At 37.5% G+C, this 26,066-nt stretch overlaps 1 protein-coding gene across 3 annotated transcripts in view; it reads right to left on the bottom strand.

The window, feature by feature from the left end:
• Positions 1-1,598: 1,598 nt before the first annotated feature.
• PMM2 (phosphomannomutase 2) overlaps positions 1,599-26,066 on the bottom strand; it is a 31,400-nt gene continuing 6,932 nt past the window's right edge. For all 3 annotated transcript variants that reach the window (XM_072608722.1, XM_072608704.1, XM_072608713.1), the window contains exons 2-8: positions 25,685-25,796; positions 24,705-24,781; positions 24,011-24,102; positions 22,124-22,223; positions 21,885-21,960; positions 15,768-15,883; positions 1,599-3,675 (exon numbers count right to left, since the gene is read on the bottom strand). In XM_072608722.1, the coding sequence (XP_072464823.1) occupies positions 3,574-3,675; positions 15,768-15,883; positions 21,885-21,960; positions 22,124-22,223; positions 24,011-24,102; positions 24,705-24,781; positions 25,685-25,781 (660 nt within the window). In that variant the 5' untranslated portion in view covers positions 25,782-25,796 and the 3' untranslated portion in view covers positions 1,599-3,573. The remainder of the gene's footprint in view (positions 3,676-15,767; positions 15,884-21,884; positions 21,961-22,123; positions 22,224-24,010; positions 24,103-24,704; positions 24,782-25,684; positions 25,797-26,066) is intronic.

Genomic DNA, 26,066 nt, shown 5'->3' with positions numbered 1-26,066 from the left:
GGGGGGAACATTCTTTCCCAATCTCTGATTCTTTTCCCCCAGGGTGACAGGACCTAGAGGAGGCCACTAACCCTCTCACTTTACAGATGAAGACGCTGGAGCTCAGATCACTTAAGACAATTTGCCATGGAAATAGGTTTACTGTATGTTTGTTTGCTAACCTAGTTAAAGTTCAGAGAGGCTAACATGGGATTTGAACCCTTTGGTGTTTCAGGATGCATACAAAAGGTATATTTCAAATGGAAATATACCTAGAAGTTACTTCATCCAAGTTCTAGGAAATTCCAAGAGCCTCTTGTGTTTTCCAGGTTTTGTTTGCCATTCATGTGCCTACCATGCTTCTAAGATGTTTTTATAGGTTTATATATTTTTATAGGTTAGAAAGTGAGCCTACACTCTGCTGCTTACCACTTTCCTGGGTACAGTACATCACAAGGATAACAGACTTAGGGCTGGCAGGGAACTTAGAAGTAAGTCATCTAGATCAATTGTTTTCCTTTCACAAATGTGGAAACTGAGGCTCTGAGACATTAAGTGACTTGACCAAAGTCACAAAGTATTGTGTGCGATCTGAACCCATGTCTCCAAAGGCAGTTCTTTTCCTACTATACTATATCCTTTTCCTGCAGAAAGCAAGGCAGCTTTTAGATTTATACTTTCCTCGATTCTTCAGAGGGGCAAAATTTGGGGATAATGGCTTGCTTCACCTGCTATAATTTTTCCTAAGGGATTATTTGTTGCCTACTAATGTTTACAAGTGAGGCATGCCTCACAAAGATGTCATTTTAAAAGGTGTCATGCAAAGAGCAATGTCCCATGTAAAGGAGGTTGAACGATGAGTACATCATGAAGAGTAAACGTGGGCATGTGTAGGGTAACACAGTCTGATTCCCAGTTTTTGTTAGGGTTTGAGGTGCTAGAAATAGTTCTTTGGGTTTTTTTGTATTACAATGTTTATCTTGGCAGGCAAGTGGAAAGGTGGATAATTTGGGATATATTAAAGCTTATTTTCATTATGTTTTGAAAAATTCCCTTGATAATAGTTAGAAATGGTGTGGCATGCTGGAAAGAGAACCACCCTGAGGAGACCTAATTATTAATCTTGGCAAGGTCTTTTCCAGCTCTAATATTAAATGATTCTATGAATAGAAGGTGTTATCCCAGAATTTAGTCTAAACATATGTCACAAGAACATGTTACCTAAGCAAAATATAAGGAAACCTTTACTTTCGTTTGGTATTTTTAACAGTTTGGGAATGAAAGTCTGATAAAATTTGATGTACAGGCAGGAGTCAAAGGTCATAGTCTAAGTAGATGTAGGTCTGTCAGTGCTGGCAAGTCCTAAGATAGAGGTGAAATTTAACTACTGTTTATAAAGTAATAAAAATGGAGGGAAGCAGAGAAAATGATTGCTTTTAAACCTCTCTGGGCTAGGCTACATTCTTCTTTCAGTTCAACCAAATACCAAATGGGGATGGGAGGTGCATTTCGTCTCATCTGTAGAGCCCAAGCAATCAAATGACTCAACTTTGCACACTTGCAAACCTCAACTGCTGAACTCAAGGTAGCTACGATGAATAATGCCAAAAGTGGGGTGCTTTTGCTAAAAAGTGTAAAATTTTATTGATTTCGAAATCTTTTTGTACACCATTATTTCATTTGCAATGTTAAAGAAAGCAAGCCTTTCATTGGTCACATTTTCTGAATGTTCCTAATCAGAAATACCATGTGCAGCACTTTGAGTGGGTGGGTGGGAGCAAAGAACATTCATAAGTCCAACCCCAAATCTTTTCACCGGACCTATGCCTAGGAGTGTGGTAGCAAGAAGCAGCCTCAGTCTAACTTGGGAGAAGGGGCTAGGTGTTCCCTTCCCTTATATTTGGTAACATGCTATGGGCCACATCAGTATTAATTAGTTTTACCAATGTTGGCACTGCAGAGAAAGCTAGTCGCTAGGAAGTCTAATTGGTACAAAGTTCTGGCAGTAAAGACCTAGCTGCAGGTACTAGCGCTGCTATTAGGGTTACCTATCCATGACTCTCTCAGCAGCAAAGAGAGGGAGTGTCTGAGTTGGGTTTTTTTTTAAGATTTGAAAAAAGGCATTTTAACCTTCTCACTGGATAGATCAACATTTTTCTCCAGGAGTATAATATGGATAAAGGGGCTTTGATTTTGTCCCATTTTTCCTCAAAGACTCAAAGAAAGTAAGTCCTGAAGCAGTTAATTAAAAGAAGTGAAACCACAGGTGTTCTCATTTCTTCTAAAGCAAGGATTCAATTCTGTATGAGGGTTTATCAAGAGTAGATGGCATCTTTCACTAATAAATAATGGTAAAGAAGATGAGAAACTTCACACTGCTAACTGGTCAGTTAGGTTTTGTTTTTTTTTAACACGTTACCTTTAAACATGTTAAAGGTAGCGTGAGAGGTAGGTAGCTAACTCAGAGCATTTCTTAGCCAGCTTAACCAAGAATAACATGGTTCTTGAAGGCTGGGGAGAGTTCTAGAACCGTTTTGTTTTATGATGTTCAAGAGACCAGCTCAGTTTTTGTAAACTGGGGCTTCCATGAGGGCAGGCTCCTAGAAGAAGGGTACTCTGTCCTCAGCAATCACTTGCTAGCTAGATGTTTTCTATTCTCTTCCATCAAAGGCAGTGAGTGACAGATGTGATTGTTGTACAGCAGGCCAACTAGCTGTGCTGTTCAAACAGAAGTCAATTCCAGAGTTTCTAGCAGTGCCAGGCTGAGGGACAAGTTTTCTACTGGATGTCATCTGGCCATTTATCTGGCTGGTCATATGAAATCAGCTTCACAGAAAGGAATGGGGGTTAAAAAGAGGACAAGTCATTCAACCTGAATAAAACCCTGATCCCAGGCATGCCAGTCTCACAATGGAGTTTTGGCAAAAACAAGAAGCCTGCATTAAACCCCAAAGTCATTAGGAGCAGTTTCCATTTAGTGAGTGGTGGTTGAAGCTCTGAACCGCAGAATTTTTCATGTAAGAAACATTAGCAAACAGTCTCCTGTCCTACGCTGCTGTTGTGGAGGTCTAATTATGTGCACAACTTTAAATTTGGGAAGGGTTTTGTAAAACCCTTCTGTTACAAAATCTGTTAGGTCAATGTGTACCTTGTAGCTAAATTGTCACCTTTTCTTTTCCATTATAAGAAGTTCTCCAAAGAGACAAATGTACACCATAATTAGTGCGCATAATTAGGCATCTTAGTTTTGCCCTGGAAAATGGGGAAATATTATCTTAGATGTTCATTTGAGTTAACCGTTGCCTTAGGACCCATATATCAGAATTCTTCTGTTTCTTTGGTTTCTCCAGATAAAAAGAAGAGAGATGAGATCTAACTTTAATTCAGGAGTGGAGATATGTCTGTCTTTTCTGACCACTGCTCAGAGTAATTCAACACATGCTACAAGGTCCCAGTGAATGTCTGAATTGGAGGTGGGCAGAGTAGGATTTCTTGAGTTTAAATGGTGATGCATCCGTCTTCAGAAGCTCGTTATCTTCTCTAGTATTTTGAGATGACTTTTTTCTTTCAGTATTAAGGTCAGGAAATAAAAGACTATAAGAAAAGCTCCTCACAGATTTTTTTTGTGTCCTCTGGGCTGGTCACTGAATAGCCTGCTGTTCGGGAATCTGTGTAGATTTCATAGTCATTTCCACCCTACAAACACAGGAAAGACATAAATAGGTTTGAGTTGTTTTACCATTACCTCTTTTTAGCACATGACTGGTGTTACTTTAGAGCCAAAAGTTCCCAGAGAAATCAAAGCCTTCAGTCTTAACACAAATAGGAGAAACGCTGGTAATTCATTAATCCTTTAAAAAATAAGAGAGGTCTTAATTAACCAAGAAACAAAACACAACTTGTATGGTTATTACCTGAGCTGAAAAAAAAAAAGGTAAAAAACCATTTCTCTGAATCATGAGTAAATTGGAACATATAATTATATTTATAAAGAACATCATGTTTATATTGTGCAGACTGATTTAGGTCTTTCCACAAAACTGAGATTAGGTATTAAACATAGAAACTTAGAGCTGCAAGGGCCTTTAGAGATTATCTATCTTATACATCTCTTTATGATGCAGAAAAGGCCCAGAAAGGGGTAAGTGATTTGCTCCTAAGACTATAAAACATTATTATTAATAATTCATCCATGAAGTTTAAAAAATTATATCAAAGGTTCTTTTTCTTGGAAAACTGGATGTCACACTCAAACTCTGAAAAATTTCAGCTAACTTTTAACACGTGACATTTACAGCATTATAAATAACTGTAGTCAGAAGAAAACTGTGGGAGATAAAAATAAAAACAAACAGGGAAAAACGATATAAGTGCATTTGGCATTTCAAAGGACTGACATTTGAAGTTAAAATTTTATCCTCACATTCATAATAACAGTCTACTTCCACAATGTCATATCACTTGCTTCACAAATGACAGCTACAAATCTGGAAGGGACCCTGAGATCACTCATCTAATTCCTGCTGAATCACATCACGAGCACTTTTCCATATCTAATTCCATTTTCCAAAGTGGCTGTCGATGGTGTTGTCTGGCCTGTATAATGGAAAGCTTAAGAACTTAGTTTTGTGAACGGTTATACTGTTCTAAGCCCTGTGGAATATTTGCTGACTTCAGATCCCACTTCTGGACAGCAGCCTTTTCAAAAGTTCAATATGAAACATTTTCACAGCAACTTCCCCCCCCCCCCCCAAAGTACATGTAGAAATGGGTTGGGAGATAAGAAGTATCTCAAATAACAATAAACTGCTGTGATATCCATCTGTCAAAGACAAGCTGTTTTTGTAAATAAGTCAGGGACAATTCTGGAGGAGTTTGTTAAACTGATTACAATCCATCATTTTACCAGCATAATTTTAAAAAACATTTCCTTTTTATTGTGAATGTAATTATTAATAAACATGAACATTTCACATAGGAATCATAAAAAACTGAAATGTAAATGAAACTGGACTTCCTTTAAAGTTTTTTAAAAGCCTACATTAAATTTAACAAGATTATAGTTTTTTAAAGCATATATTAAATTTCATATGATAGAAACATAATTTGGCCTGTTTGTGCCTTTTTTCAGAACTTCTTTTCCAACATAACGTAAGCTGAAAGGCTGTATACATATCATCTTACAGTTGCCCTTCGGGTAAAAATATACTTACAGCTTGTATTAACCAGTTAAAGTACCATAAACAGTGAAGGCAATTTTAGGACCTGGGCATTTACATGGATCAGTTAGGAAGAGAAGGATGAAGAAAAGAGAAGAGCTCTGATCATACTTTCTTGGTATGAAAAACCACCGCTTGTATGTTATCTACCTACACAGCCAGTATTTTCATACATGTGAAAAGTAGGGCAGTTTTATAGATGTTCTATGGTATATTTCAGGACAGAGAGAGATAGAGGTAGGTTCATTTTTTAACTTACTGACATGCCATGCACAACTGGGCACTTAATATGCTCAAGGAAAACCTGTGACATGGGAGGGCTAAAATGCCCCTAAAAACATCTGTTCTGGAAAGAGGGTGCCATTGCCCAATACCTCTGCCATGTTCTCAGTTAGGGCTTAAATGTAACATTTACATTACAAAACAACTGAACCTCAATGGTTCCTGGCTTTCCTTTTCAAGGAGGGGACTTCAAATTTTTTGTCCTTCTTCACTTCCTGCATAAGCTATTATTAGGTTTTCCTTCCTGTGGTAGTATTCCTCTTGCATGCCAGAAAAGGGACAGGGTTTGAGGATTGCGGATGGGTAAGATGGGCAGTTTCCAAAAGAATAAAGCCTGGAGCTGTAAAGGGCAGGAGATATATCTAACCTGGGATCTGCCTGCCCATTAGCTATCACTTCCCTATATTGGCAGAGGTGGGGTGAAGGGACTTTTTGGTAAAAGAAAGTCACAAATGTACAAATGCACCTTCAAAGAAATCTGAGAGGCTCTTGGGGAAAGGCTAAACAAATGGTGGTATGTGGATGTAACTGAATATTACTGTGTCCTTAAAAATGACACCTGAAAAGACCTTTATGAACTGATGCAAAGCAAAATGAGTAAAACCACCAGAACAGTTTACTCAATGATGAAAACACAAAGACTGCGATGAGTACAATGATAAACCTGGAGTCCAAAAGAATGATGAAATATCTCACCTCCTGATGGAGAGGGGATAAACTTTAGTTGCAGAGAAATATAGTTTTAGACCGCTAATGTGGGAGTGTGTTTTGCTGGACTAAATATGTATAAAGGGATTTGTTTTCACTGTTTCGTTTTAAAATTTGGTCTGCGGAGGGGGATTAATAGGAAGGATAGATTTAACTTAGAAATACTTGCCTCTTAGAAAATTAAAAAAAAAGAATGACAAATAAGGGGAAGATGAAGAGAAGAGCTTATATTACCTTTAGTGAGTCTGATATATTTGGGCTAGCAATAATCTATCAGTGAAATCAGCTTATTAATATTTAAAAGCCTAGAGAATAGAGAGAACTCAATATTTGCTATTTGGTGAGAGTTGGTGGTACTGAGGAAATGGGTTCTTTGATTTTTTCTTCCAACATTTGCATCTGCTCTTGATAATTTGAGTAGTAGAACACCATTATGAAACTAATTATAATTCATGAGGAAGATGACTGTACAGAATGTCAAAACGACACCATCCAGTAATACCCTCATTTTATAGAGAAGGAAATGGATCCTGGAAGAGGAAATGAGACATGCATGTGGTCCTTCACTCAACATGAGCATCAAAGTCAGACAGGCTGTGTTTGTTTAGTGGTGGAACTAGGAGAAAGTCATAGATCTTTTGATTCCTGCTTTAGCTTTCTATTACATACTAGCTTTCATTTAGCTCACGGTACTGAAGAATATTTGTTTCTATAGTGCAACAGATGGTTTAGAAGTACATAGATGCTTGGTGATAACTAAGAGTTGGCAGATTTATTTCAACAAAACAATTATAGTCAAGTTTAACAGTTCATGCTTTCCCCTCCTCACTGCAAAAGACCATGCACAGTGAGCCTGGCAAAAGCCCGCTTCCCACTGAATTGGAAGAACTAGAGCAAACAGAACTGGGTGGTGTTATTAATTCCCTGGAGGCTGTTCAATGCCTATTTATCTTACAGTTGTCATAGTATGATGGAAATACAGTTGTTCTTGGGAAACACTGGAGAAAGTAAATACACCAAGTGCTGGGCAGTTGTTTGTTGACTTGCTAACATAACTTTTCAATCAGCCACAATGTGAGTTTTGTTTCACAAACTTTCAGTAAAGTTTTTCCACAGTAACCACTGAATAATCTCCCTATTCTGTATCTACCATAAGATTACTTGACTTGGAACAAGATGGGGAGGAGTCCTATCTCTGCCATAGCACCCTCATCTCTAAAATGTGGACGGCACTATCCTAACTCTAACTGTTCTATAAGGATCAGATGAGACAAATGTTAAAAGGGCTTTGTGAATTATCACACAAATGTAAAGTCCTGCTGCAGCAGCATGCTCTCACTCACTATTATACTCCTCTAAGGTCTGTAGTTGATGTGACCTTGTGCAGATGACTTTGCCTCTCTTGGCCTTTTCCTCAGCTAGAAAAGAGTGGGGTGGATTTTTTAGTCACTAAGGTCCTTTCTAGCTCTAAATCCCATGATCCTACGTGCTTTTATTGAACAAACTTTCCATCCAAGGCCAAAGAACAATTTAGTGGTAGAAATAAGGTTTAGATTCATGAGCAGCTAAATTGGCCACCTGCTCAATGATAGGGCTTAAGTTGTTTGTTATGTATAAAGTATCAAAAGTTTCTTGGATTGGATATCAATCAGCAAAGCTCAAATTTCAGGTAAGGCCTTCTGGAATAATCTTTATTACTCTTTTAATCTATACCTGCCACTGCCTTTTGGGAAGAGGGAAGGGGGAAATGTTTTTTAAAAAAAGAAAAATGTGTGCAGTAAAATCACCTGCAACATCAAAGACTTACTTTTAATGTCAGTTTTTAAAAGCATAAGCTATCTTATTCTCTTATCTATAAAATGAGGGAACTGGACTAGGTCCCTTCCAGCTCAAAATCCCATGATCCCCTCAGCCATAATCTGTCTCTCTTTTTTTTTTTTTTTTTTGAAATTCGCATTAATTTCTGGCAGCAAGGCAGCAAGTGGATTTGGAGTCAAAATATCTGGCTTCTACTCCTGTCACTGCTATTTTACATGTGATACACCTTAGACAAGTACAGACATACCAGGTGTGTGTGTGTGGGGCGAGCAGGTGAAAGGGAGGCATCCTAGGACTTGGATTCACTCATTGATTCAACAAACATTTATTAGGCACCTAGGAGTGTCTAGCTCAATGTGCCCATTATGGGAGCTACAAGTTAAAAATGACAATCCTTGGCCTCAATGAATTTGCTTTTACTGGGGGTAAAGCAAACACATACACAAGTAAGTATAATATAATACAAATTTGGGTATGATGGCTACCAAGAAGCAAACCCTACAAAATGCTCTTAGAAACTGTAGAAGGGAGAGGACACTTTCACTTGAGGGGGAAATCACAGAGGAGGGGGTAGTATGTGACAGAAACCTTAAAAAAAAAAAAAAAGGAAGAACTCTGAAAAGTGATGAGATGGGAACCTTTTTTAGGCAGGAGGTACAGTCTACACAAATGCATGGAGACAGGAGATAGTGCACTGAGTTCAGGAAACAAGTCCATTTTGGGTGGAATGTAATGTGTGTGAACAAAAGGAAAATAAATTACAGTTGGAAAGATAAGTTGCAGCCAGATGGTAGAGAGCGTTAAATGTTGGTTTATTTTATCCTATAGTCAACATGAAGTCAAAACAGCCTGGTGTGGCCCAGGGGCTTTACAGAACTACTCAGTGCTGCTGGAACCAGATTAAGAATGTAACTGGGAAATATTTAACAAAATAAAAATACAATAGAATGTTAATATGTGGCTTTCTAAGTCAATATGCCTACAGGGCATTTTAGTGGCCTTATTTCTTTGAGAGTCTGACAACATGGGATGTAGGGAAATGGTAATAAACCTGAATTCAAATCCCAGCTCTCCTACTTAATATTTACATGAGACAGAAGTAGGAGCTTCACTTCTTTTCACTTTCCTCATCTGTAAGCTGAAAGCACTGGACAGCATGATGTCTATGTCCTTTACCCCTCATTCAGGAATATACTCCCTCCTTACCTCCCCATCTGTAGAAATCTTCAGTTTGCTTCAAGGCTTAGCTCAGCTGTTTTCCTCTGACTCAAAGGCAGATTCTCCCAGGTTGTCAGGAACCTCTTTTGAAATTACTTTGTATTCATCAATTGGGAAATGGCTGAATAAGTTGTGGTATATGAATGTACTGGAATACTATTATGCTATAAGAAACGATGAACAGGCAGACTTCAGAAAAACCTGAAAAGACTTATACGAACTGATGATGAGCGAAGGGAGAAGAACCAGGGGAACATTGTACACAGTAACAGCCACAGTCTGCGATGACTGATTTTGAGACTTAGCCCTTCTCAGCAATGCAAAGACCTAAAACAATTCCAAAGGACTCATCATGGAAAATACCATCAACATCCAGAGAAAGAACTATAGAGTCTGAATGTAGAGTGAAGCAGACTAATTTTCTTTTTTTTGTTTTTTCTTTCTTATGGTTTCTTCCATTCATTCTAATTCTTCTATACAACATGACTAAAGTGAAAATGTTTAATAGGATTGTATATGTAGAGCATATATTGGATTGCTGGCCATCTTGGGGAGGGAAGGTGGAAGGAGGGGGAGAAAATTTAAGACTTATGGAAGTGAATGTTCAAAACTAAAAATAGCAAAAAAAAAAGAAAGAAAAAAGACACATTGAAACAGAGATACATGCACATACCCATCTATGAAAAGTTAAGTGATAATGCCAGTTTATATGCTAGAGCTTCTTAAATTGGGGTCCACTGAACTTGATTTTTTAATATTTGAAAACTGTAACTTAGTAATTTGATAACTAAAATGCTATTGATTCCCCTTTTAATGCTATGGATTTTATTTTGTGCACTTAAAAATATTATTTTGAGAAGAGGTCCATAGGGTCCATTATATACCAAAAAGGTTAATAAACCTTTCTGAAGGTGAAAAAAATTACTTCGTATTGTTTCACATGTAATCTGTAATTACTTGTGTGTAAGATGTACTGCTCAAGTAAAATATAAGGTCCTTGTATCTCTAGCACCTAGTAGGGGCTTACTGAAGGTTGCTGCATAGAAATCCCTTCTAGTTCTATTTCCTATGATCTTACTTTATAGAGTATTTGTGCACAATGTCTTTGAGTCTCAGAGGAAATACAACTTATTTAAATAACTGACCTAAAACTAATAATAGTCATGGTAATAAACATTCAATATTAAATCAACAACCTTGCTTGCTTTCTTAGAAGGTAATGGCAACTCATGAAACAAAAATGAACAAAAACAGCCCCTAGCCTTATCAAGTCCATCTCTTTCTATTTCTACAGTGACAATGGAAGAGTGGAGAAAAAGTTCAGTCAAAGTCAAAAGTGTCGTGCAGTTTTCAGTCCATCTATAAACACTGTGAAAGCCATTCAGGTCAGGGTACAAATTTAAGAGGGATTCCTATAGATGGCAAGGTCCTCTAAAAACTCCTGCTTGAGGATGATGTTATGCTGATTAAATTAAACTCTCAAAGAAGAGTTTCCTAAATGAGATCCAAAATCATTAAAAAGGTTTCAATTTAACTATCCACACAGGAAAAAATCAAGTGGATAAAGAATAACAATTGTCTAGGCCAGTGATTGTTTCTTCACCGGAAACTGATTTCAGGGGATCCATAAATGTTACATCTTTATTCCAATGTAATTGGTTTCCTTTGTAATTTTTATTTTATGCATTTAAAAATATAACTGTGAGAAAGGGAGTCGACAGATTTCATCAGATTGTCAAAAGGGTCCCTGACAGAATGATTATCAATCCTTGGTTTAGACAAGGGTATGCCGTTGGACAACCCATAATGCTGATCCATCAGTACATTTATATTGGAAATAACACTGCTGATGTCTAATGGGCTGGGCCAAAAAGTAAATAGAAAAAGATGGGGTAGGATTGCCTTTGGGAAACTGCACAGTACTTTAATGACCGCAAGCTCTTATCTTCTTAATGCCAGCTTTCTTATGATCCTGATATGTAAATGTGACACATGGATATGAGTTTCTCAGGAATTAATGCTGCAGATCACCTAAAAAGTCAATGGAAAGATGCATGGGAGGTGGAATTAACCTAACTTGTTATCAATGAAGGAATGAGCAGAGGAAACAGGATGAAAACATATTATCCAAAAAGTATATGGCCAGGAAAGGAGGTGGGCTGGTACTGTAGCAAGAATGATAGCCCATGTGCCTTCTGGAATAAATGCAGTGTTAAAAGCAGTACAGCACACTCATGGACCCCTGTGGAAACATGATATAGCAGGACATGAAAGAGAGTCACGTGGGATGAAAAGGCGTGGATGGCTGGGGATCTTTGTCTGAGGGATTACCTGCATTGATGAGATCACAGACTAGCTGAAGATCTTAGAAGTTAGGAGAGCTTTCTGAAATGATAAAAATCACCTAGATCTCTTGAAAATCTTTCTAAGGAAGTCTGAACTGGTATCTCTTGTTAATCCTGATACATTTCTCTATAGCAAGTAAAGACATTAAAAAAAACCTCAGTTCATCGACCTTACAGCAATACTCAAAGAAGGTTCAGTCGTTGTTGATGACCAATACTCCTACGAAAGAGCATTTTTAAAAGTAAAAGCTGATTCAAAAATCAATTTCCTTTACCTTCTCCTACTACCTCAGTTTACTTAGAGCTATACATGCTGCTTTGTACTTCTATGAGCTGCAGTTTCTTCATTTGCAGAATGAAAGTTTAGAATTCATAACCTAATAAGGACCTTTCCAGCTCTAATTCTATGATCTTATGTTCTCATGATTATATATGCAAGGTGAGAAAATAAAAAAACCCTAGTTACAAACAGGGAAAACTAAGTGAATGGTGGTACAACAGAATTCAGTGGTGAAATCAGAAAGAGGAGCAGGTTCTGGGGAGAAAATAATGAACTGTTTTGTTTCTATCTGGGACATTAGGGGGACATCCAGGTGGAAAAGTCCTAAGGACAGTAGGAGAAGTTGGTATAGATTAGAAGCCTGGACAGAAGTTAGATATGGGAATTGTTTGCCTAAAGGTGGTGGTTAAAGTCAAAGATGCAAATGATATTACCACAGCACCTCTAGAGTGTGAAGAAAAAAGAGGAGAACCAAAGACAGAAACTTGTGGAATGTCCACATTAGCAGGTTATATAGGAATAATAAGCCAGTTAAAGACACAAAGAGGGAGATCAGGGAGAGAGGTGACTCAGTAGAGCATGGTGTTTGAAAACAACAAAGAGGACAGCATCCAGTAGTAGGGGGCTATCAACAGTATAAAAGGACTGGAAAAAAACTACCTGGATTTGGTTATTAGGAGTTTTCTGGTGACCTTAGAGAAATCAGTCAGTACACAAAATATTCAGTGAGTGCTAATTTTATGTGCCAGGCACCATGCTAAAAGTGATGGAGATACAAAGTAAGGAAAAAAACAGTTCCTGCCCTCAAGGAGCACATATCCTAATGGAGACAAGCAAATACCTAAATACAGGGAATTTCAGTAGTGTCAAGAGCGACTGCAAGGGGTCAAAGTGACAGTGAGTACTGAAGAAATAGAGGCATCAGGTGTTGGCATAGTCACAGAAGAGAAATGCTAAGGAGTGGCTTTTGTGGGAGGGAGAATGAGAAAACCTCAACGTATTTGTTGGCTAGACGCAAAGATGCCATGAGAGCGAGGAAATGACTGCTGGAACAAGGGGGTAGAGAGTCATGAGGGAATGGTATCAAAAGCTGAAGGATTAATTTTGGTAAATAGCTGAAATCTCTTTCTATGATCAGTGGGAAGGAGAAGCTGGTGCTGACAAAGAGGGTTTACACAAAGGTCATTTTCGGTTAAGTGTGTCTTTGGGGGGTGGGATACAAACAGTTCGCAGTCACTGTAAGGAGTGAGGTACGGAACCCAAAGACAGACCCTGATTGCTGCCGGAATGAAGGATAAAGGGTTTGCAAACTGAGGTATGGGTGGTACTTAGGTAGGAAAGAATGGAGAGTGGGAATGACCCTGAAATGGGAAAGGTGAGTGCTCCGAGTAAGAGCTAGAAAAAACATCTGAAGCTGATTTTTGCTGGTCTCAAGAATTAGATTCTGTTTTGTGAAGTGGAATAAACAAAAATGAGACCCTTTCAGATGACTATCCAAAGGCCATCCTTCCAACAAAGTAAGCTTTTGTAGTCTTTAACAAGTTCTTCTTTTTTTCAATATGAAAGAAAATGACATTTAGTAGGCAGGTATGAGTAAGCTTCTTACAGTTACTTAGCATCTGAATAGAATATAATTATACTTCCTAGTTGTTTTTGAAAAAAAGAAATAGCATGAAATCAGATAGTGACAGTTTGCAATGGATTTTTAAAATGGAACCTATTAAATGAGTATTATCCTGAAGATGATTTCAATAACCAGACCCAGCAGTCATATATGAATTTTTCCACTCACCATCATGAAGCATATAAAGTACACAATTTTATCTAAATGAAAATACATCATTCATGAGGATGAAAAGAACAAAACTATTCTCATTTAACTTCACCGGAAGGTTCTCTAAAACATGCCATCAAATAGTATTTCTTGAACTAGAGTCAGGAGATGTAGGAAGCTTCTGTTATCAAACTATAAGGCTTTGGGCAAATCACTTCAAGCAATCGAGCACTGTATGAGTGCTTAATTCACGCCAAGTACTGTGTTTGATGTGAGAGATCAAGAAGTGTAAGATGTGGGCTCTGCCTCTAAAGGTAATCTATTCGGGAAGACAGCGCCTCTATGTAAAAAGATAATTAACAACGTGAGTGATGAGAAGTGCCAAGTAGAGGGAAATCCCAGCTGGCTGGGCTGGTCAGGAAAAGCTTCCCAGAGACAGGCCTTGAAGTTCTCCTCTTAGGGAGGGTAAACACCACTCCTTACCCCTCACACCCAAATCTCTCACTCATACACTGCATCCCCCAATTCATATTATGGTATATGATCCAATATGAAATAGTAAAAAGGACCCTGAATTAGATGACTTAAGTTCTGAGGTTCAAAGTTCTAATTCTGCCACTAACTAGCTATGTGAGTAGGCAAGTAATTTCACCTTTAAAGGCCTCAGTTTCCTCATCTATCAAATGAAGGAGCTGGACTAGATAATATTTCATATCCTTTCCAAGTCTATCATAAAATCTACATTGGTAAAGCTCAAAGGATGAGTTTTTCACCATATAAGTTGGCTGGTTTTTTCAGTGACTTATATTGCCAATGGCAAAACACTTCATTAATTTCCTCAATTCTAAGACGGATGATGCTAAGTGGTTACAAACACAGACTTGAAAGTAATGCACGCTGCCAAACCACATTCCATTAATACCTTTTTTTTTCTTATATTTCATACTATTTGCCTTAATGTCAAGGAAGAAAAATCAATTACTATTATGACAGTCTGGAGGATAATAGAATAGGAAGATGACTATTATAGGTTGCAGGGTAAATGATGCCATTAAAATCTTGGCCTGGCTGGCCTGTTTATCAAGGGACATTCCCAAGCAGGAGTTAAGTTCCAAAACGGTACGCTAAATGCCAGTCCATTCTCCATGCCAGAGGTAGAGGCATGGTTCATTGGTTGCCTGCCTAACCAGATAAACCTATTGATACAATGGTTTGGTTGTGATACCTTAGAATAATCTTCTACACCAGACAACATAGGGTCCTTAACAGCCTGGAACTGGGGAATAAGATAGACTGGGTTCTCCCCTTCCCTCTCTCCATAATCTTGGCTATTTTCAATTACCTTCTATGCTACCTTTGGTGTGGGGACCATACACACACATAAGAACAAAAAGAAAATGGAGGGCAATTCCTCTGAAGGAAATTCTTTCTTGCCAATATATGGCTCGAATCATGTCTAATTTTCAAGGAAGGATTTCACAAAACAGCTTATGCAAATGGAAGCAAGGTATAATAAAAAGAGTAGTGCATTTGGAGTCACAGGCCCTGAGCTCAAATCTCACCTCTGCTATTCACTACTTGTACAATTTGGGGCAAGATACTTGAACCTCTCTGGGTCTTGGTTGTCTCCTCTGTAAGGGGTTGGACTACATGGTTTCTAAGGTCTCTTCTTATTTTAAGTCCTATGCACTTTAAAAAAAGTTAAAATTTTTAAAAAGTACACACAGATGAGATACTATTTTTATAACATGCAAACCAGATTTGGCTAAGGGCAGATTTTCAACAGTACTGGAACTGAAACAATGTTAAGCAACTAAAAAATGGCAACATTTAAAGATTAAAACTGAAACAGATCTAAGTCAGCTTTGCTTCTCCCTACAGTGGAAATTTACATTATTTAGCTAAAATAGAAAGCCTCATCTGTGCTTCCCTTCTAATTCTCTTTTGGCCAGAACTATGAGTTTCTAGGAAAATGCTTAGGAATGGTGTGACTGGCATCATCCCTAAACACGGCTACTAACTCGAAAGGAATGATCAAGTATTCAGCACTGCTCTGATGTGGAGAAAGCCCATTTATTAATTTTTTTTCTACTTAGAGTTAAATGGTAAGAATAAAGCAACTGTAAAAATATTTTAATACTTACTGGCATGGTTTTGTCTCCAAAGAAATAAATGGTCTTATAGCCATCATTTTCAACAAGTCTCAGACAGTACCTCTTATCCCATCCATCGGGAAATACATCAAAGCTTATTTGGCCTCCTGCATAAAAGACAGCCAAAAAGGTGAAAAACAGTCATTGACAGGTAATCTTTAAACAACATATAATTACTAATCTAGAGTACTTAAAGTGCCAGATGTGATTTTCCAATATTCTACTTTGCACTTTTACAGATGAATCTGATTTACCTACGATGAGGCAGGATCAACTCATGGAAGGAAATGCATTTGTATCTAAATGCTGTCAAGCAAGCAGATAGTAAATGAAGTACATTTATAACAAACGTGACAACAACACTGAATGGAGAACACCATGAAACTTACACACCTCAAACTGCAAATGGCTTTTGGGAAGGTTTTAGATCCAGCTTAAATTGCCATAGAAATGAAAATGAGCTAAACCAGTAACTACAAGTTACTGTTTAAAACCACAAGTTACTGATTTAAAAGTCGTAATTTTTTAAAATCAGAAGATACAAAAATATATCATAAAAATGTTCATCTTATGGTGCGAGAATACTTAAGCACCAATTTATTTTACTGTGATCCCTATTTCTAGCACTGTTAACCTAGAACACTCATCAAAGGCTGAAAAAGGGAGAAAGATTTAAGTAATGACTAATCAGCATGACAAGAGAAAATAGCATACTTAAAGAAGCTGACATTTTTATTCTAAAATTTTATTCTAAAAAACTAAGTGTTTTTTCTGACTTGCTCCAATCTTTCCCATAGAATTCAATCAGGTCCTGGTATTCTGACCAAAGATGGGGTAGCAGACCAACACTCATAAACTTTGCTCAAAGCAAATCCCATAAATGAGAACTCTGGCTTCCTGCTTCTGTGGGGGAAGGAACAAAGGAGCAAAGGTTTTGGGTGGAATAAGGAGAAGGAAAGGTTTGGACTAGTGATGGGAGGTGAGGAGTTGAATCTGGAGAGGAGAAATGGAAGAAAATTTGAAGGAGAAGACTCTCTAAACCTAGATTCTGCTTCTTAAGTTCAGGAGACATCAGGAGAATTAGGTAGTAGAATGTCAAAAAGACTAAGAAGAAGGTAATTGGCAAAACAAGGCAAGCCAAGGAGAGGATAAAAAAGCAAGTGGAATAAACAGAAGATTAAGTAAATCAGTAGAGTGGATTTGAGACAGAATAAATGAGCAATGAAAGGTTTTACCCAGGTGCTTAGGGTTGAGATATAAGGATTCACCAAGTGGTTTCAAGACAACTATTCTGGAGAGTTGAAGAAATCGTGTAGTGACTTGCACTGACTGTTCAGCTTTTTTGTTTCTGCCACAATAGAGTGACTTATCTGTGTTCTAAGTGTAGGCTGACTTCCCTCCCTCCTGGAGGTGAGGGGGCTGGGAGAATGCTTCCCCACACTCCAGGTTGTTAGGGTATAGGAGAACACATTAAAGGAGACAGAAGGGTTCTGAGGTGGAGGACTTGGGTGGCTCACCCTTGTTAGCACGATGGAGAATGGGAGAGGATTACACAGAAGAGAAAAGGAAGGAAAGGGGCACTGTATTATTAAACCTTAAAAACAGATTTAAAAACAGCTCTTTTGAAAGAGGAATGAACTAGATGCACTGAGGTAGAAAGATACTGCGTGTCCCATAAGGATGACAGAGCAGTCCCAGATTCTCTTTCAGGTGAGAGATCATCCAATAAGAAAGACAGGAAAAAGAAAAGTAGTACTAGTTGGTGATTTCCCGTTCAGGAGTATGGAGCTCCTATCTGTTGACGCAAAAGCAGCAGAGAGGTCTACTGTCTTCCTGGGCATGAATCTAAGACATGAAGAGAACCTTCTGATACATATCAAAAATAGATGATTATTAATTATTCTGGCGATTCACAGGGGCACAAATGACACTCCCAGAAAGAAACTAAAAAGTATTACCAACAATTACAGAGTGTTGGGTGAGGAACTGAAGACCCCACGAACACAAGTATTCTCCTCATTTCTGTCTACTAACGAGAAGGGACGCAGAAGAGAACAATCTATTAGAGAAGTGAACAGTTTGGTAAAAAGGTGATGTCCGAGGACAGGATTTAGATTTCTAGATTGAGGAGTACAATACAAGGCCAAAAGATTCCTGGTCAGAAACAGAGCACACCAAACAAAGGCTGAAAAGAATGCATGTGTTAGTCATCTCGCAATTCTATACAGAGCAGCCATGAAGAGAAAAATACAGCACCTGAGCTACTCGCAAACTCACAGGAGACAAAATCCAAGAAGAGAGTCACCGGTGAAACCCATGGCCTCAAGCATCTATATGTGAAAGCCCTAAGTTTAGGCAACACACAGAAAGAGCTAGAAGTTCTAATGCACAGAGAGAAGAATGACCTAATAAAACATCACTGAGGCTTGGTGGAATGATACCCATAACTGGATTATGGCTCTGGAAAGGTATATTTTATTTAAACAGACACACAGCAAATAGGTGACCAGAGGACAAGACAGAGAGTCTTTGGATGAAAGTCAAAGGAAGGATAATTAGAAGTGATTTTGTCATTGATGTACACTACTGATCACCAGGACAGAAAGAGGGAATACAGGAGGAGTTTCAAATAGACTAAACCTTTCCAGCATGGTGGAGGCGTACTTTCCACTGTTTGTGCTCTATTAGCATGGCCTCGACAAATTTTGGAAGTGAGAATCACTTCATGATGAAGCATCACAGTAAGTTCTGAGCAAAATTTGTGTAACATGGGGATACTAATTCTTGCCCTGATGGAGAGGCAAATTGGTACAAGTGGGAAAAGTACTGGAGGGAAAAGCTCTTTGTCCCTGAAGCCAGTGGAACTTGACTCAAATCCTACCTTTGCCACTTACTGATCTTGGGCTTAACTTACCTCTCATTTCCCTCATTGGTAAAGTTATGAGAGTGGACTAGACTTCTAAGACCCTTTGCCATTCTAAACCTACAATTCTACATCACATGTATCTCACAAATGAGATAATGAATGACAGTGTTAAAAAACAAAAACAAACCAACAAGCATTATAAAATTTTGAGCATCCTTAGAAGGAAGGGTTTGAGTATAGTCTATCAGGAAAAATCCAAAGAGATGCGAAACAAGCAGGTGGAAAGGAAAAAACGGAAGTGGTCAAAGGCTTCTACTTTAAACTGATACACACACACACACACACACACACACACACACACACACACTTATAAACTTAATTTGAAGAAGGAGCAAGAGTGGCTTCTGCTTTTATAATGAAATAATGAAAAAAAAGTTAAAAGTACTCCATATCTCTATGGCAGAAAGAACATAATCTTTGTTACTGTTTGTGTCCAACAAGGTAATTGTCAATCTGTTTTCAAATGCTCCAATCTTTGACATCTACTCATTCAATAAACTAGATCTATAAGTACCTTTTTGAGGAACAACTGTGAAACACATGGACCTGGTACAAAGGAATATAGAAAATTTAAATTATCCAGACTTCTGCTAGAGCTTTAGCTCTAACAAAAAGCAGAACAATTAATAATTTCTTTATTAGCGATAATTCTATTCTTCAAAAAAAGTAGAGGACTCAACAAAGGAAAATTCTATTCTGGATCTGACTCTCATTAACAGTAAAGGAACAACTGGCTGTTGGAATGCAAACAGTGGGATCCCCCAGGTAAGTGATCATTCTTTCCTAAAGATTATGATCAAGGAGAAGAGTCTGATGTACATCCTAGATTTAGGGAAAGATGACTTCAAGAGATTCAGAGAAGAGATAGGTGGGATCTCATGGACTAAAATACTTCAGGTTAAGTCAGCCCTGGAGGACTGGGAGATACCCAAGTATGAAATATTTAAAACACTAAGGGAAACAATTCAAATGAGGAGAAAAATAGGATTTCTCTGAAAAGACTGATGTGGATGGACAGTGAATTAATCTACTCAGCTTTTAAAAAGAAATGTACAGAAGATGGAAGTGAGACCAGATAAGATGAATATGAGGGGAGGAATACTAAAGCTCAGAATGAGCTGCGGTTGGAAAGACATGGGATGATTGACAATAATAGCTAACATCTATATAGTGCTTTAAGGTTTGCTTTCTAGATGTTATCTCATTTGAGGCGTAGAGACACAATGATAAGCAAGGAGATAGACAGTAACAGAGTACTTAGTTGCCCTTGATGAATTTAAGTTACCTGCTCCAGATTTGGGTCCGAATTTACTGGGAGATGTGACTGCTGAGTTAATGTCAGTGGTGTTTTAAAGATCGTGGAAAATGGGAAAGGTATAAAATTGGAGGACAAATGTCATGACTTCTCAAAAATTAAAAAAGACTCTTTTGAATTGTCCTTTCAGTTGAAAATGTTTATATGCTCTTGACCCAAAGCTTAAAGTTTGAGCCAATTCCTGCCTCACTTCAAAAGTATAATTACCAATATTGCCACTTCCCTTCTTTATTTTCTGCCTCTTCAAATCACTCAACACTTTTGGCAGTCATTGGATCATGGGTCTAAAGATGGACGGGGCCAAAAGCAACTTATTCCAACTGTTCATTTGACAGATAACAAAACTGGAGTCAAGGGAAGTTATGTGACATGGCCAAAGTGACAGTGGTAGAAAGTATCAGAGGTGGGATGTCAAGCTTTCTTCCTCAGGGTTCACCTGGCCATTATGTCCTTCCTCTAATAAAATCCCTTCAATGGCTCTCTACTGAGTAAAGTTCATAATTCTTTTGCCTGGTACTTGGTGTCTTCCTTAATCTGGTACTGATCTACTGTTTCACCCTTATTTCTTAACATTTCCCTAAATGTATTCTACACTTTGGTCAAAAACAGACTGTTCACTGCCCCTCATGCGATCCTGCATTTCCCAGTCTCTGTCCCTTTGTTCACAATGTTATCTATCCCTGAGATTTTTACCTCTTGGATTTAGGAAGATGTGGGTTTTCTCACTTTGACCTGCTGAATTTTTACCTCTCCTGAATTTATACTGTGGAATAAAAACCAAAAAAAAAAAATTTCCATTTCTGTTTTACCTCTTCCCATAAGCCTTGCCTGACCTCTCCAATGGGAAATGTTACCTCTCTTTTCTCAGATTTCTACTCCACACCTCTCTTATGGACTTATTTCAAAAGATTCTCAGTTCTTCTGGTGTGGGTCCTCTCTCCCTGATATGTCACTACCCCATCCATGTCTCACTACAAAGTTTTCTATGTTGTGAATGCCAAAAATATTTAGTACCTGGTGACCAACCTCTAGATGGTGTCTCTGAATTTGGCTGAGCTGTTTCTTGGACAATGCTATAATGACAGGCCTTACTTATTTTCAAAGGAGTAGGATCTGCTAGAACTTGCATTCTATGGATCTGAGCAAGGCAAGGGTTCTTAACTAATTTCTTTTGTGTAGGGAACTATTTTGGCATTCTGATAAAGCCTACGAATCCCTTCTCAAAATCATGTTTTCAAATGCATAAAATAAAAAACAGGATTACATAGGAAGATAATTATGCTCAAATATAGGACCCTATTACATATGATTACATATAATAAGACTTGCTTCAATACTTCAAGGATCTGTGACTTCATCTTTTCTTGAGTGTTTTATCTGATGTACATTTCTCTACTGCCTCGTCTTTGAGGGTTGTTTTGAATGAAAAATTCATTGTCCTGTAGCCAACCTGGTGATAGTGCTTTCTAAACTCGGTAGGCCAGTCCTTGGATGATGGAACAGGGCCCATAATTAAAGCTGTTCTAACTTGGTATCTATCAGAGTTTGTAGTCAGCTGGCATTATCTTAAAGAGTCCCCTTCAATGACATAATGAAGCAATGAAGTAGGACTCTGATGGAAGCTCATGTGCTTTTATAATATGTTACAGTGTATTTTAGTTACCTGAGTATATATAGCATATACTCCTACTAGATTATAAACTTCACTGGGCTCCAAACAGTGGCATTTAAACTTTGTACTTTGACTGACATCTAGTCTACACTGCTCTGTAAACAACTGGGGCTTAACAAATATTTACACAACTCAACAGCAAGATATCTGGTAAAGGGTACCAAAATCCCAAATAGGAGTTAAAATAAGAAATACCTATAGAAAATGTAAGGCCCTTTCCTTCAAATGTTTTCTGCAGGTCAGTCACAAATTTCTGCCTTATATTTTCTTTCTGTGTAGAAAAAAACACCAGTTACTGATTGAATTTGATTTTAGAAATGTAATTTTAAAAGAACAAATCTTTTTCCTTATTTTATTCTTGATAATGAAGTAATGCATCATAGGTCACTTTTGTAAGTATAATAGTTGGCCAAGGACATTTAGGAAAGACTTACTTTATCTAGTTCATAAAATTCAAGTCGTTCTTCCTGGCTGCAGCTTCTTCCAACAGGGGACACATTTAACATCCCATTTCGGAATTCAATGAAAGTGCCCCTGAAGAGAGAGATAAGCTGGAGGAAAGGTTCACTGAGAAATAACAATTTGGGCATTTTCTAATTGCATAAACAGAGGCTGAGACATTGGGTAACTTGAAAAAAGTCAGAGAATCTTCATGTTAGATGAGAGGAAGACATATGCCTCTAGGACACAAGTTAATGTCAAACAACTTTCAACTACACATTTAAGTTCATGTACTATGTTTGCAAAATTGCAACACAGAACTTTGCAGAAAAGTGCTATGTAAACAATAACACTACTGATATCACTACAAACAGTAGCAATAAATATCTGAATAAAAGAATACATTAGATATGCCTAAACTGTGGAGCTTAGTTCCAAATGGCTACTTTGTAAGAGAGACTTTAGATACACTGCTTTTACTAGAAATGCAGTGCAAAAACATTCTTAGAACTGTCCTCTTAAGTTTTGGTGATAAGTAAGAAAACATCCAAGGAGTTCCTAAATTATAATTTTTGAAGTTTTACAAAAATTCATTTCACAAACAGTAAATTCTTTATGAAACTGGACTGAAATACCTGGAAACACCTGAATTTACCCTGAAACAAGGATAAGAAATAATTCTTCTGTATTTTAAAAAAATTTCTATTTGGAAAAAGTTTAGTTTCATAATGATCAAAATATAACTTCCTTCACAATTAAATAATGCATAGTCAGATTTCCATTTCCTCAAATGAATATTAGTCTGTGATGAAATGTGGTTAATTCCCAATAGGCAGCCCTTTTTATTTTTATCCTGGTTTAATTTGTAGTCTAAATAAACTAAACCTTAAAGTGTTGCCACCAACTTGTTACAACAACACCTGAATCTTAACTAATTATAAATCACCTAATGAGAACTCTCAACTAAACAGATTCTTTTTCTCCTTTGCACTTAAAACAATAAGTCTTATTTACAACTTAGAGATAAAAACCAACTCCAGATATTCAGCCCAATCATCTACACCTATTAGTAATGTACAAGAAGTAATGTTCATAATGACAATTATAAAGCCTTATAAGATCCTAAATTATCTAAGATTAAAAAAAATTTAAAAATTCATGTACTGCATAGTTTATTTTTTAAGGCAGAAAGGAACGCTGATACACTGTAGAAAACGTTTTAGCAAGGTTTTTTTAAAAAAGGATCTTAATCTGTCAATTCAAACAGTTCATTTTCTGAACACTGATTTTTACCATATCCATAAGAATCATTTTGAGCACATCTTACCTTTTGGTTCTAGGGGCCATAAAAAGTTGGATTCTCAATGTTGCTGCCTACATCACTAAATTACTACTTCCTTCTGTGATGAGAGGTGGTGTGGTGTGACAAATAAGAGAGCTGGCCTCAGAGTTATGGGTCAAGTTCCATCTCTGACACATACTGGCTGTGTAACCCTGGGAAAGTCCCTTAACCTCTCAGTGGTCTAGGCAACTTTCTAAGACAGGAAGTTATACAAAACATACCAACTTGCCTGTATTAGTAGAGGAAGTTTCCTATACCAATAAAATCAGAGGTCCAGGTCCAGTTCCTATCCCTTATGGCTACCTCATCCTGGGATATATTTCATCAGAGAAGGCCTTTGTTCAATGACCAGATTAATTCACAGGCTCCCCTTTTACCTTTGAATAGTCAGAATTGGATCCACCAGTATAGTATATCCTGAAACTCAAACGGCAGTTTTCTGATTAAAATGAGTACTAAGTTCACTAACAATGCCAGTGACTAAGGCACCAGACGGAGGGTGCACACCTTGATTCCACTAATAAGGACATATACCCACCTCTTCTTTGGCAGCTTAATCTTGGCAATGTAACTCAGACAATAGTTGATTAAATCTTGGATTAGGTCTTCCCCCAGATGACCCTGAATATTCTAAACAGACAAAACACTTTCCAGTTACAGATTGAGTGTGGTCCAGTTCCCAAATGGCTTTCTAATCAACTAAAGTTGTTATGTGATTATGTGGCAAATGTGTATGAGATTAATGCATGTCATTACCTTCTTTATTTTTCCTTCCTTTAGTTTTCCCATGATTAAACAAAGTCAGGGTAATCAGAACAGTGAGTTTATTAATCAAATGTGTTTTCTGCTTCATTACTCTGGATTCAGTTTTCATGCGCTTGCAAATGCAAATAAAACCCAGAGACTTAAACCTTCTTAGATTGTATTCAGTTAAAACTCCCAATGAAATCAAAAGTGGAAGCAGGTTATAATACAATGTCAAATAGTTCCCAGAATCCAAGTACAACATACTACCACTTTTTCCAAAAATCATCATTTTAAAAGATCTACTTCTTATATTTGTGCTAAGACTACAACACATCTAAAAAGTCATTAAGATATGCTATTTAAAGTTAGTCCTTGTATTTCCTACTCTATTTCCAAAGCATGGCTACCATATCAAATTTTATTTTAGAAATTGTTATTTTAACAACGTAAAAAAAAATATTTTTGAGACTCTGAAACAGACCTACCTGCTTACACAGAAATTTGCCATCTTTGTATGCTACCAAACCATTTTCTGGAAAGACGTAATCGTATTTTTCAAGCACTAAAAATAAAAATGAGTAGCAAATCATAATGCAACTTATTTATATGTTTCTATTCAAGACTGATTTTTAAAAATTACAAATGATGTGATAAAAAGAACATCAGCCTAGGAATTAGGAGGCTTGGCCTTGAGTTTGGGCTGTCATTAGCTACATGAAGTTGGGCAAGTCAGTCCATGTCTCTGCAGCTGCTTCCTCCTCTGTGAGATCACAGGGCTAGACTTGCTGATGTGGGTAGCTCACAATTCTGTGATTACATGGTAATCTATCCCCTACCAATACAGGCTGTACCCTATCACATGGCACCCAAACACGACACCCTCCTGGGGTGGGTCCTAGAAGATGATAAGACGTTTTTGTTCTCTAAGTAGTCTAGAATAACAGAGGGAAAAGGGAAGAATGTCATGACCAGACAATGGGACTGAAGAGGCTAAATTTACCCCATTAATCTTATCATTTAAGAGATTTAAAGCAACTGAGAATACAACAAGAAACACCAAAAGAAGGGGAAAATAGCCATTTACAGGAGAGATATAATCTTTGATCCTCAGCACCTATAAACCAAAAAAAAAAAAAAAGATACAACTTGCACATTAAACTACAATTTGGAAAGTAAATGATTCTATCTAAAAGCATGGCCTCCAGTTGAAGTAGGCTAAGGCCAATTATAATTCAAATTACGCTCATTATGTTGTTATTTTAAGGTGATTCTTCTAATATCTGGGCACGAAATTTACTTACCTGCTGGTAATTCCAATTATTTATAAGATGTTTGGAAAACAAGAAAACAGGAATCCACCACACGGGGAGGTCCAGGCTTAGAGCTGCATATGACTTAACATTTTTAACGTCATAAGTTTCTAAAAGGAAGTTAATAGTTTACTAGGACAGTAATCACTTTTTACCATTGTCTCCCAGCTGTTCCCGTACTTTCTCAAAGTCTGAGCCTCCAACTACTCCAATTTTTATCTTCTGCCTCAATTTTTGCAGAAAGTCATCCATTTCTTTGGTGATTTTCTGTATGTTAAAAAAGAAGAGACAAACTAATTAAACACAATACAACCATAAAATTAAAACTGCAGAATTTATAATGATGTCTCTTTAGACCCACATGACTTTCTTGTGGACTGGTAAAATCAGAGCATTTAGGATTAACCTTGGCAGTACACCGGGTTCAAGTGATCTAACGGTGCCATAAAGGAGAAAAGTTTACAACTGCAATGGTGAAAGGGCTTCCCCCCTGTATGACAGGCTCAGGTCAAATACTTTAAGTTCAATTGTAAATAA

Source organism: Notamacropus eugenii, chromosome 1 (assembly GCF_028372415.1).
Source record: "Notamacropus eugenii isolate mMacEug1 chromosome 1, mMacEug1.pri_v2, whole genome shotgun sequence".
Lineage (NCBI taxonomy): Eukaryota > Metazoa > Chordata > Mammalia > Diprotodontia > Macropodidae > Notamacropus > Notamacropus eugenii.
Note: the sequence above shows the minus strand (reverse complement) of the source record. Positions and strands in the feature narration are given on the sequence as shown.